Raw genomic sequence first — 13847 nt, forward strand, 5'->3', positions numbered from 1 at the left:
CACAGGAGACCTTAGTCAGAGTTATTGATCATCCCATGCAATAACCAGTCACTGCTTGCATTGAAAATTGAGTATTTATTGACAAAAAAACATTTATTTTTGCTTTTCGTGTGACTGACCTTTTGATGTTTAACTTCTCTGGTTAATAACATGTTGGCATCTTTTTTTTTGGACAACATCAATACAATATTGTTGATTCCCTGAGTGTTTTTGTTCATTTTTCCCCTCCTGTTTGATTCAGGCTCATTCATCTTCCCTGGTGTTCTGTAAACCCTCTTCACTGCAGCTTTGTGTGCCCGTCTCCGCCTCGAACTGTATATATTTCAGTCAGCAGCCCTGCGTGTCAGAGATATTGTCACCGTGTATGAACACACACCCGCATGTGGCAAGGACAAATGACAACATTTGTTACAACAGAAGCTCTTCGTGCGGTCTTGATCCAAGGCTTAACAAAAGAGAGGAGCACTTGACAATCAGCGGGCGCTCAGGATCCCATTTGCAGCACAGGTGGCTTTAAGTCGCTCTCTTTGCACACACAACCTCATGCACACACACACATCACTCCATATACACAACACATACAAAACGATGATACTTTCTAATCAGCTACTTGTTCAAACATGCTAAGCAGAACTGTTATTTATACGAGAAAAGATGGATTGGAATAATAATTGGAAATAAAATCAAAGAAAAGAATAAAAAGACGGGATTCTCCTCAGAGGCACAACTATTAGTGGGTTTTTGCCACTAATTAAACATTTTATTTGCAAACACAACAACATGCTCTCATTTTTCCTCAACATCCTATTATTGTGGAATTTCCTGATGGTAAAAAACATTCAGATCACATATTGTTGATATTTCCACTGTGTTTTTGTAGTTTGTAGTTGTAACTTTTCAACCGTTAACACGATCAACATAATTCTAGTAGATTTTGAAGGAGAAAAGCGGCTCACGCCGCTTTTCTCCTTCAAAATCTACTAGAATTATGTTGATCGTGTTAACAATTATAAAATAATGTAAATCAAACAACATAAACACTGAAGTTATGGTGTTAAAAGATTAAATCTGTTTATTTTATTGTATAAAAAAATGATATAAAACATTTACCTTGACAATTTTGTTTTCCAACTCATTTAGAACCAAAAATAGATCTTATTTTGTGGGATGTTACAGTTTTTTTGAGCATTTTCCCCCCAAAAATTCATGCAACTCCCTATAACAAGACAAATATCTTCCATTATTTTAATTTTAGAATCTGTTTTTCTGCTACATGCGGCAGCCACTGCTTCCTCTGGTATCATGAATGAGAGAATTTTCTCCCAACCAAACGCACATTTTCAAACATCAGTCTAGAAGCAACTCAACTGCAGCAAATCATTGCACTTTATGAGAAGTGACACCTTCCGCTGAAGGAAGAAGCTCTGTGCTGCTCCTGTAATCTTCTGACAAACTGTCATTGCTCCTGCTCTGGGAACTGAGAGAGTTTGAGTTTTAATCTTATTCCATTAAGTTGTCATTGTTTTTTTTTTGTTTTTTTAAAGAAATCACATTATTTTGTATTTTTTAAACATTTATTCACCCAAATATCCCTACTTTCTACAAGTGAATCCCATTGTCTGGATGATCAGTGTGTAAATATTACAGTTTTTTAAGCAAAATGAGGATTTGATCCTTTACTTTGCTTCAAAAGTAAACAAAATAAAGTGAAAAAATTAAATTTTGATGCACGCCGACACTCCATGACACACCTTACTAGCGTCACTTTACTGTAATAAAGCAATACAATGTTTTTAATTAATTCCTGCTTTATTTAAACAAGCAGCACACCAGGTTTTCAAAGAACAAGTCAATTATTCGTCATTTGGACGGCGCGGCGGGGCTGAAAGTGGCAGTGTCAGCGCTGCTTTCGGTCCCATCGTTTCAGTTGTCACAGCTTCTCCTCCTCGGCTAATGGCTTTAGTTGCAGAGGGAAAAGCAAACATGGGAAAGAGAGTGAGAAGAGGGGGAAAATGCAAGCTGTTAAGGGACAAGCCTCAACCATTAGCACTGACAGGCGCGCTCCCTTGGAGAGAGGGATGCTGAGTGCAACAAGGGAGCACATTTCTTTAGTTAGTTTATGTGAAGCAGAGGATGGGGAGAATCAGCGAGCGCTGATGCAAATTATGCAGAAGTTACAGCGCTGTCTGTTAAATGAAGATAGCGGCACATATATTGTAAAAAATTATTAAAGAGAAGATGTAAAAAGAGGAAAAACTGAAAGCATTAAAAATGGCTTGAATTTCAATCCTTTCTTTGGCATTTTATTCATTCTTTTGTTGAGCCACCCTCATCCCTTACCTTATCAGACTTTTTCTCCCGAGCGCCACATACTATCGGAGGGTCAGGACAACTCCCTGGGCAGTTAGCCTTGACAGCTGACAAGTGCTGATTTCCACACGCCAGCTTGATGCATGAGTCCTTCTCTGTGAGGAAGGTCTCAGAAGTGCTCTGTGGGTAAAAGGCTTATGGGGGCCATCATTATATAAATACACCTCGAAAAAACAAACGTGAAGCGGAGAAAGTTGAGACGGATCTGTCAATAATAGTCACACATAGCAGCATTTATCAAACGGATTTGACTCCTTAACACCTGAATATGCAACAAATTACTTCAAAACTACCTTCATTTGGAGTCTAAATGAAAGCAAAAACATGTTATTTTTAGATTCAGGATCCCACTTTTTTTAAATAATAAATCAAAATATATAAGATACACAGGTTTAGGTGGATGATCAAATGTTTTCCAGGAGTGCTACAAAAGTGTCTTGTTTTGAAGGAAGCTGGGTGTCTCAGGGGATCTGTGTGTTGCTGCAGGAGGTAATCAATCACTTTCTGACCTTTGGAGTTTATGTTGCAAGAGGGCGCTTCAAGAGCACGCTCTTCTCCCACGGAAACCGAAGTTAAAGGCCTAAATGACAGGGCACATTCTTTTAAGACCTTGTAACTGACCAAGATGTTCACAAATCAAGCGTACTCCTGTTTGTGCATACCCCCCCACGCTCACTGCACACACCTCGAACCTCCCGCGGTGACATTTGAAGGACAGGGGCCTGCAGGGAGAGCTGGTTCTGAGAGGTCTGATGAGGTAGAAGGGCTGGCTGGTTGAGGGTGTGAGGTAAACAACACCTCTGAGTTCAGCTTGCATGTTTAATGTGCTCCCTCGCGCTGACGGATCCGCTGGGCAGTGCTGCTGATGACAAGCTGTCTGAAGAGGCGGCCCGCTCCTGCAGCATCTCACCACCTCTCACACTGTCGGTTAGCTTTTTTCTATCAAGCTGTCCATGTCATCTTCAGACGCTTCCTGCTCCAATCCCCGTCCTGTCTCTTTGGTTTCTCTTCTTCTCCGTAAACTCTTTTGACTCACCCTTTTTCCTCTGCGCATGTGTCTACATTTATTAAAAACTAAAGATTGGTACATATTCTATTATGTAGATTTAGATTTTTCAACTCAAATCTAAAATAGCTTTGCTTGGACAGATTTATTTCATATTGATCAGTCACTTTACCTTTATAGATTAGAATATACTCGTATAGATTAAGCATTTGTGAATTAAACAACCAAAGGATTAGTTTATACCATTGACTGTATAAGAGAACTGGAGTTGTGGCATCACCCATAGAAAATGGCAACAAAATTAAGTTAATTAAATTTTTTCGCCTTACGTTGCCATGTTGGAACCAGGAATCGCCAAAAGGCAGTGATTGGTCTGAGTTAATATCTCTATGACGACCACTCACACCAATCAGTAGTGAGCTTGTTGGAAGGCCACGCCCCTACAACTTGAAATCAGGCTAGAATGTTCACAGTGAGGCATCTGACAGTTTATAATTTGAATAATTTGCACAGCAGAAAAACTACAGAAAACATGTTGGTAGCAAGAACATATTAAGAAAAAGTAGCAGAGTAAGAATGGTTATCCCGACAAATATAATGACTGAGTAATAGCTATTTATTTTTCTATAGAAGTCTATGAGTTTGACTTTTTAGGACTTCCTGTTTGGAATGTGAGAGGGGAGGGGGAACCTCAACACTTGTTATGTCCAGCTCTTATAAACAGTCTATAGTTCCAGCCAGGAGTGTAACATAATATCAATTAGTGAAATATCGCAATACTTTTTTTGGGTGATACTTGTTTTAACATAAAATATTAAATTAGTTATTTTAAACCAAACATGTAGTTCTGCGTTACTTTCGTTTTGCACTTAAATATAACCTAAATTACCAAAAAGTAATGGGTAAAAGTAACTTGTTTATGAGCTACGGTTGCAGTCTTAATGCTCTGACAATTAAATAACATTTATATTTATTTTACTTTTGCAAAAAATGTCTTAATATTCAGATCATTCTTAAGTCATAATTTGTGAAATAATTTCTGGTACTATCCTGAGATATGTTGGGATACATACTGTATCATGACAAGTGTATTGCAATACGTGTTGTATTTCCAGACTCTTGCCAATACACACTCAAATTCCTTAACCCTGCAGAACACAAGAACAATTTATTTCTAACCATATGTAGCTGAAAACAGCTGAGGAACATTTGTCCAAAAATCTGTGAAAAAACACTGCTTTATCCCCAAACGTCTGTGTAGTATCAACCCGACCTCCTGACCATATGTTTTCTATTCTACCCCATGCGGTGCGGGACGACAAATTGATTAAGATAATTCACCGCATGAAGGAGTCGCTAGAGGGGAAAGATGTTCAAAATCTCCCCATGGTTTTCTAAAGACAAAACTTTGAAGTCTTTTTATTGTTTTTTTAATATGACACTAGAATTACATTTTTTTTTTTACTGTGGAGCAGCTGAACTTCTCATAAACAAAAAGAATAAAACAAACACTTTAGTGATGGAAAAAAAATATATGATGTACTTAGAATTTCTAAATTTTTTGAGTTAGACCAACTACTGTATTCATCAAAGGCACACTTTGCTCAAACACACAGCTAGCATTAGATCCAAGTTTTTGTAAAGTATGGACACAAAAATCCAACATATCAAATATAAAAAAAATATTTTCTTTAAATCTGATCACAAATTAAAAAAAGATTTTTTTGCAAAAAAGTATTTCAGTTTGGCTCCTTTCAACACTCGAGATGTCGCCAGCGACACCAAAGTAACACAAACTCTTTGACATGTTTTCTCGAATGTTCAGCTGATTCTGATCCAGAGAAAGTCGGCGATATGCAACACTTTACACAAGGCTGCTTTTCTCTGCGTCAGAATCCACTGGATTTGACCAGGGAGTCCGAATCCAGGCCTCAAGAACTACATGTTCCACATGTTTTCCAACCAACCTACTATTAAAGCTCCTTATTGACCAAACACTCCTGATCCAGGTAATCAACAGCCGTTTCTTGCTTGTTTCTCGGAGCAAACAACAGTTTCTGGAGGAGCCTGGCCCTCGAGGCCTGGATTTGGACACCCCTGGTGTAATCGGTTGAAGACGTCCGAATATCAGAAGAATAAAAATCTAGAGTTAAAGGCTTAAATCCATTGACCTTATTTTACTATCTTCATTTTTTAAAACATTTTCCATTTTCCTTTGTGGCCGCCCACTGAGTTGGCAGATGTGCCATCTGGGTGAGAGGAGGCTCGGATCAGACAAAGTAAAAGCAGAAGGCAACAGATTCTCTTGCATTCAGAGGAGACAAAAACCACGTCGACATCATTTACTTAGGGCATACACTTAGAACATTTATTGCTGTGTTGTCAGGCTTTAACCTTTGATGCTATATTCATTGACACAAGGATTTGTCTCAGAAAGATAGAAAGGTATATCTTTGAAGCTAAAACAGCCCTTGGTTGCTTCGTGTTTTTCCTCTTCAATCTTAAACCTCAGCAATCCTTACTGACAAACAAGACACTTCAGGAAAAGACAACTGCTTCAACTGAAGTCAAAACCCACTCGTACCGACACACACATGCGCGCACACACACACACAGCTGCCTCACTCACACATATCAAAGACCGCAATAAAACATTGTCATAAAAGTGATTTTGCATGATCAACGAGGTCAAACCCTCACATTTTCTCACATCATCTCAATCTTTTCGGAGAAATCAATGTTGAGAAATAATCTAAACACTAAGGATGCAACAGTCTAATTATAGGAATCAGGCTTAAAGATGAGCGTCTCCCTCTTGGATGGCGTAAGTCATCAAGCGGCGAAGCCAAAATAAGTTTACATTAAAAACAAGATTTGTGTTGCTACAACATACTGTATGTGTGTGACACATTGGGCAAGAAAATAAATTAAAGTTTCATTTTTTTTCTTTTTAAAAAAAGCATTCTGTATTGCAATCCCACAACCATGCTTAAAGAACACTAAAGTGCCCATTATCGATATGTATGATGATGTGAGAATTAAAATAAAGCTTTTGTTGCTGCTCATGGTTTTCAGCCAGGGGACTACAAGCAAACAAAGTTCTTTGTGCACATGTGGACGTGTAAGCTGTGTCCCCACGTCGTGAGTGGATATGGCTGCTCCCATTTCTCTTTGACTCCAACATCTTGGAAAAATAAAAAGGTCCATGAGGAACCGGTGTTCCCACTGAGAAAATGTGCTGCAGGGAACGATGACTTCGGCGCACAAAAGTCAGAGTGAACTTTTTTTGCTTTGTTGTTTTGTATAGTCCATCTTTTAAAAATGTTAAAAAACTGGAAGCCACTGGCAGACAAAAAGTCCCAGACAACAGGTTGAAGACACTGCATGGGTTGAGACAAGTAAGGACAACACTTGCACGTGCCTAATCTCTTTTCTACAAAAATATTTGAATAGGAATCACATGGTTATCACCCAACATTGACATCTTGATACACCTCTGTATATAGATAAAAAAAAGAATCTTGGTTAAATGCAATCCCATCATGCAGTCAAGGTCCCCTTGTAACACCAGTGATTTTGTCCATTCATCTGTAATCCTTGAGGATGTAGAGTCGAGTGTGCTTGAAGTCTCACTGTTTGTGAGTCAAAAAAGTTGCCCACATAGCTGTGCCCTCTGAAAGGGTTTATTTATCTCCATTCAGCCGGCCTCTCTTTCACACGCATTTCCTCACGTTCATGAGCGAGAGATGCTCAAGATAGAAAGAAAAATAACCAATTTCACGACTCACTCCATGCAGAATTATACCTCCACTGTCAATCAATTTCTTTTAATTTTCTGCTCCTGCTGAAGACCGGGTTGACAGATGCACAAAGTCAATACCTATCTCCTGTTTCAAAACACTGATGTATGGGGCAGTGGTGAGAATGATTTTATTCATGCTCTGGATACCCGAGACAGTGCTGTCGTACACAGTCACAGGCGATGGGCACACATTCCGCAGCTCTCCTCCACCTCGCGTTTCACTCTGATCTCCGCAGAGGTCCTTTGCCAAAATGAGTAGGACTTATTGTTTCCGTCTGCCAGAACAGATGGACATTATATCCGCTTTCTGCTTTTTGATCCAAAGGACAAAAAAAAAAAAAACCTTCCTTCCCCTCTTCCAGCCTCCCTTCCACCTTGATATATTCTGCCGTTGCAGATCCTCCGCCCACTGACTTTCTGTCCGGCCTCTGAGACACAACAAATCAAAACATTCTCGATTGGCATGGATAGCTGTTCGGGTGCTTCTGTTCTCTCATTTCAGCCTTGTTGAACCCCTTACAAACTAAAGTTGACCGGCGTTAGGACTCCTTGTTAAGTGAACTTCTGTCGACTCCCTGATAAGAATAAGCTTCCTGGTTTTCCTGTTTGAGCAGAGCCTTCCACATACGTGATCCACAGCTACAACCCCAAGAGGGTAGAAGGACCTCTTCTTAGCCCTTGGACCTTCACTCTGCAGGGTGATTTGTCTCCACAAAGCTGTAGCTAAGACCACAGCCCAAGATAGCATAAACAGAGCACAGGCATGTCATAAATGTATAGAAAGAGACTGAAGAGGAGAGTTAAGGGTTCGCTTTGGGACGCGGGTCATCGTGAGTCATCAAACTTCTGCTTCAGAGAGACTGAGATGGGCAGCAGTGGAGTTAGTTCCAAGGAATGGAAAGACAAGGAAAGATTGATCGTCAGGTTTCATCTGTTTTTTCGACAGGGCCCCAAGGTTGTTTGGCTTGAGCTCTTCCCTTTCAAACCCTGCTCTCCATCTTCAGTTTCCCCTCCTCTTTCTCCTCTTCTTGTGTCGACTAATACCCCCGTCCAGGGGTTGGCCAAGAAGCCCTGGGGGTCCATAAGCTCTAGGCCGATAATCTCCTTGCGGTTCTCCCTGCTACGGGAAGACAACATCATCCCCCCTTTGTCCAAGCTGCCTGTGCTGTTGCACTTCTTCACGGCCCCTCCCTGATACACAAGGGAGCTGGGCGACAGCAGTGATGTCAGCGACAAGCTGCTTAACGCCTCCGACAAATGTTCACTGTTACCAGCTTGGCTCGAGCCACAACCCCCGATAGATGACCCAATGCCTATGCCGAGGTCCTCGTCTGAGGGGTCAATAGAGTCATCACGGGTGTACCCTGGGCTGGTGCTGCCCCTCCCGCTGCTTTGGCTCCGCTGGTGACCTTTAGTGGCCAGTAGGGTGACAGTGGATGATGGTTTCAGCTTTGGGCTCATGGATTGAAGTGGAGAGAAGATGGAAGTTCTGTCTTCATGTGGTGCGACGGGGCACATGGGAAGCAGCGGAGTTGTTATGGGCACATCCAGGTTGCGTGGTGGGGAGACACTGAAGCTCAGTCCTTCTTCCAGGGTGGTCTGAAGGCTGCCTTCAGAGCTTCCAGTAGCGAGGGATGAGTCACTATGGGATGGATACTATGGCAAAAAAAGTGAAAAAAGTCAGGAAAATCAAATGAACAGTATTCTTCCTTTCAATTGCACTAGCTTGAATAATAATATTGACACTCTTAATTACATTTAACCCTTGTGCTATCCTAGGTATGTTGGCGGGAGTGGGGTCATCTGGACCCCAGAAGACAGCGCTGAACCTTTTTTTTCAATAACTTTTTATTTTCACTGGTGTCCATGGCAGACATTAGATCCTGTCCACCTTCATCCACATTTGTCAAGGGATGGATAACGCATCCTTGTAAGGCTTGGGTCAATTGGACCCCATAAGATAGCACAAGGATTAACAGTGATGCTATAGAGCAGATAAAATCACAAAATCCATCCATTAATTGTGTCTCTTTGTCTTACTTGTGCACAAAGCATCTTTCTTTGGACTACAGGGGAGCTGAACGAAGCCCACGAAGATGGAGAGGTCAGCCTAGTACCCCTCGACAAACGAAGACTCCTACTGCGGTTGGGTACTGGGATGGCGGTTCCTGCAGAGTGGAAGAACGCTACAGGCAGATGGAAGGGAGTAGAAACACTACTGGCTTCTCCTTCCTTGTTCGCTTCCTTTCCGGAGATGACACCTAGAGACAACAGACATAACACTACATTAATATCCTTCACTGGTTCATAGATCAATGCTCTCCTGTGACTGATTGGTCGTCACGGTGGGGCATAATTATTTGTATTCTTCTGTAGTTACAGCAATTTAATAGCTATTAAGGAAGAATGACAAGCAAACCTCCAATTCAGTCAGCAGAGATAATTACTAGTGCCTTCCTCCGTTGAGCTCTTCTGCTGCAGGGCAACGGTCAGAAGCTGAAGCACTCTCAAAGCTGATGAATATGCAGTGTTATCGTTGAATGAATGTGTTGTTCACATAGATTTACCCTGCATGACGGTTCAAGTTTGTTAAGAGCTTCTGCCCTTTGGACTCGTTTTCTGTTTTTCTTTGAGTCATTGTGGTTTTCTGCTTCAGTGAACGTTTTCTGGACATATATTCTTGTTATTTCTTCTGTTCTCCATCGCTCATTGATCTCTCTGAATGCTGCTCTGGTTGGATTTATTTATTATTTATTTTGGTGGTAGTCTCACACAATTGTTTTTAATCATTCCCTCTGTACATACCCTTTCATCTATGATCTGAAGTTGAGTCTTCTTCCTTAAACTACTGCAGTTGTCCCTTAAATTACTGTTTTCAAAGATGATTTGACTTTTCTTTTGAATTCTGCTGAAATAAATACTTTTGACAATTTTGTGTAAGTTCAGAAAAATGTGTTCTGATATATTATTTATGTTTTTTTTACTTTAGGTTGACAAGCAAACCACACCAGAACAATGAAAAATCTTGTAATACAAAACATATGCACATTGTTGCACTATTAATCAATGTATGGATTCACTGACCAGGGCTGTAGGGAGGCGAGCACATATGCGACTGGTGTGTTTGCATTTCCATCCTCTGCAGAGCCGTCCTTGCATCTGTTCCAGAGCAGGACCCTGGCACCTGACCCTGCACCTCCATCTGAGCCTGGTGGTCTCCGTCGTGACCGCCTCCTCCTCCACCATCGGTCTCCTCTGAGCTGCGAGAGTCACTGTTGCACCTCCCCTGAAAAATACAATAATTTCCAACATTGAGGGGAAGTCGTGAGATTTCTATGACAATATTAGTATAAGATTTGTAAATGTCTTTCAAAATACGACTTAAACCAAATCTTCAAAAATTAGGTCTAACGTTCTATAAGTAAGCTAATGAAAAAATACAAATTATTAGCTTGGCCTTAATTTTTTATTCATTTAATATTAAATAGCTTATTAATACATAGAGGGCAGCAATTTATTTATGAATGTGTGTTTGCATTTGAAAGGTCGTCAATAGTTTGGAATGGAAGGGAGCAGTGGGTTGCAGCTTTTGCACATATTTTTGGTGCAGAGAATTGGAGTTTATTTATATATGTATAAAAATTAATAGAGGTTAATGGAATGTCATCCATGGAGAATAAAATCCAACTGCTTAACCAATCCTGTTACATACAGCGAGGAAATAATGGTTTGTCAAACATCATGTCTGAAAGTTCTTAAAAAATGAAAAATATGTAAAAAATACATGTCAACAGTGAGAAACAGAATGTAAAAAAATCTGAAAAACACATTACATGATTAAAAAAAAAACATTTGTTTAATGGTGCAGAGAATACTCAAAGCGAAACTCCCCTTGATACTTTGTTTTGTAAACCAAAATGTTTCCTGTAGCTCTTCACCAGATTTCCTTTCACAGTGGTTGCTATTTGGTCCATTCCTCCATTCAGATCTTCTCAAGAGCTGTGATGTTTTTGGGCTGTCCCTGTGCAATACTGACTTTAAATTCCCTCCACAGATTCTCTAGTGACTGGTTAGTTCACTTTAGAACCTGGAAATACTTTCTACATACATCTGATGGAAGGGGTTTTTTGATCAAAATAGATAGATAGGGTCTTTAATAATCCCACATTCATCCTTTCTTTAATACATATCAGTTGTTGTGTCTGCTTTACAGAGAAGCAGCCCCATAGGATAGTGTTTCCAACCCCATGGTTCACAGAGGGTTTGGTGTTCTTGTGATGCAGCTCAGCATTACCCCCCTCTACATGGCGAGTGGCATTTATACCAAAGAGTTGAATTTTGGTCTCATCTGATCACATGACTCTGAAGAGCTTAAGATGGACCAAGACGAGTGCTGGCTTAAATAGGGGGACATTTGTAGCACTGCAGGACTTGAATCCACGACGATGTACTGTTTTACTACTAGTAGCCGTTGCTACTGTGGTTCTCTTCAGGTCATCGGTTATACTCCATCAGGTGAGATCTTTCATGGAGGCTCAGGTTTAGGGAGTTTGTTCCATTTCTTTCATTTTCTAAAAATTGCTTCAACAGTTTGTCTCTTCTCATCAAGCTGTTTACTTATTGTCATTCCAGTTCAGGTCTACAATATTATCACTGGTGTCCTTCGACAGCTCTTTGGTCTTGGCCATGGTGGAGAGGTTCCAGTCTGACTGTTTAAGGGTGTGGAAAGTTGGATTTTACACAGATAACCAGGATGGAAGAGCTTCTTAAAGAATAAGTGACAGGTCTAAGAATATTCTTGCTTGTTTCTAGGAGCTATATACTTTTTACCTCCATCATTTTACCATAAAATTGTAGTTGCATGCGGGCTACTTTCTTGGGGTTTATAAAAGCTTCAGGTACAAACAAAGACAAAAAGCTGAAAGTTTCACCTTAAAGAAAATTGAATTTCTCTGCATAAAAATAATATTCCCACAACATAATTTCCACTAGAACCCGGAGATGTGTTTTTAAACAATGCTTGATTAATAACGTCGTTATTCTTATCACCTCCTCTTGTTTGTCTTTTTTTCTCACCTTTCTTTAATATATACTGGTTTTCTCTGTGATTACAAGCTTATCAGGTAAACAAGGTGCATGGAGTATTACTGCTAAGAAGGACAGCTGATAAGGGATGTAGATGGTTGATAGTGAGGCGCAGTGCTGCTCTGCTGGTGTTACCCTGAAGTCATGCTTTAACGTTGCCTTGTGGTCAAACATCGAGAATGTTAAAGCATCACTGATGAAGTCTAAAAGAGGACAGCACAAGTGAGATCCACCTGCAATGTGACTTGGGGAAAACACAGTGAGGAGATTTATTGCTGCAGCAGTTTATGGTGGATAAAGACCGTCCGTTCTTCAAAGAAAAAGGATATGAACCCCGCATGCAGACGGAAAGGGATTAATAGATCTTTACAAAAAATGGCTTTACTCTGTAAATCACATGGGTCAGTAGCAGTAAAAATGATTTGGTAATTTGACACTCTTCAGGGAGCAGAAAACACTCCATTTGTCAAGTCTGTCACTCTCTTAGGGCGCACTCACACCAGGCGCACTTTTCTTGAAACGAACCAGGGCAGGATTAGTCACCCCTTCCAACTCCCCACCGGCCTGCGCTTATATTGTTAGGATGACATTATTCTACACACTCCCACACAGCGGGGGGTGACGGTGTACACTTTAGCTGGTTTCCTACCTGATTTTTGTGCGTAAAAAAGCTTGTGGTTGGTCGATTTTAGCTTTGATACCAAATAGGAGCGGAAGCAGAATGTAGGCTCATCTTCTCAAGACATAATTCTGTGGACGAGTATTTTACACTCCAGATTATACATGGATTATTTCAGATCTTTTCATTCATGAGTGCACCTCTTTGTATCCTCCTTTAACCCCACTCTGCACGTACTCACCTTGCTCTCTTGTGCCAACATGTGAAAGGTGTGTTCATCCAGGCTGAGGTCGTCCGGCAGAGCAGGGGATGAAGACTTGTCTGAGAGCTGCTCTGACTTTAGGGAGGCTTGCTCAATTTCTGCCATTCTGATCTGCTGCAAAGAATTTGTTCAATATATCAAAGTCTTTAAATTGACAAGGATTAGACATGGTGACCCTGACGGGCTTCACATTTACTCGGACTTTGGATACAGAGGAGTTCCTTAATAGCATGTTTTTGTGCTTTAGAGATCCAACGAAAAGATTAATAGTTAATTAGTACTACGAAGTAGTCAAAATACTGTAGTAATTGTGTGTAAAAATAAAAATTACTGAAACATCTTAAGGATACTGAGCTACAGAAAGATTTAGGGAGGCATTAAAAGTAATCCCTTACCTCACAAAAACTGAAGAACAATTGCAATGTGTTGTATTACTTTGAAGTTAAAATATATCATCTAATGAAATACATATGCTACAAAGTATTTCATATTCATATAATGGGTGATAATAATGACAAATAATAGAGTTTGGTCTTTACCCCATACATTTTTTGCCATCAATAAAATTAAAGACATTTTTTTTTTCAAAAATTTTCATAAATTTTAGCCTGTGGAATACTTTTTAAACCAAATTTAAACTCTTCATTTTGACTTTCCTTTTCAAGTACTGCACATTGACTCACATATTTTAGAAAGATTTGTA

The 13847-nt window shown here is 40.1% G+C and overlaps 1 protein-coding gene across 4 annotated transcripts in view; it reads right to left on the reverse strand.

Moving 5' to 3' along the window:
* Positions 1-5717: 5717 nt before the first annotated feature.
* Positions 5718-13847, reverse strand: part of cacna1ia (calcium voltage-gated channel subunit alpha1 Ia) — a 198932-nt gene continuing 190802 nt past the window's right edge. For 2 of the 4 annotated variants that reach the window (XM_036213306.1, XM_036213304.1), the window contains 4 exons: positions 13124-13255; positions 10263-10464; positions 9219-9439; positions 5718-8834 (listed from right to left, as the gene is read on the reverse strand). In XM_036213306.1, the coding sequence (XP_036069199.1) occupies positions 8106-8834; positions 9219-9439; positions 10263-10464; positions 13124-13255 (1284 nt within the window). In that variant the 3' untranslated portion in view covers positions 5718-8105. Of the gene's footprint in view, positions 8835-9218; positions 9440-10262; positions 10465-13123; positions 13259-13847 lie in introns of all 4 variants that reach the window. The other 2 variants (XM_036213305.1, XM_024271543.2) reach the window with 1 other exon arrangement.

The sequence above is a fragment of the Oryzias melastigma genome, linkage group LG8, assembly GCF_002922805.2.
Source record: "Oryzias melastigma strain HK-1 linkage group LG8, ASM292280v2, whole genome shotgun sequence".
In the NCBI taxonomy this organism is placed as follows: domain Eukaryota; kingdom Metazoa; phylum Chordata; class Actinopteri; order Beloniformes; family Adrianichthyidae; genus Oryzias; species Oryzias melastigma.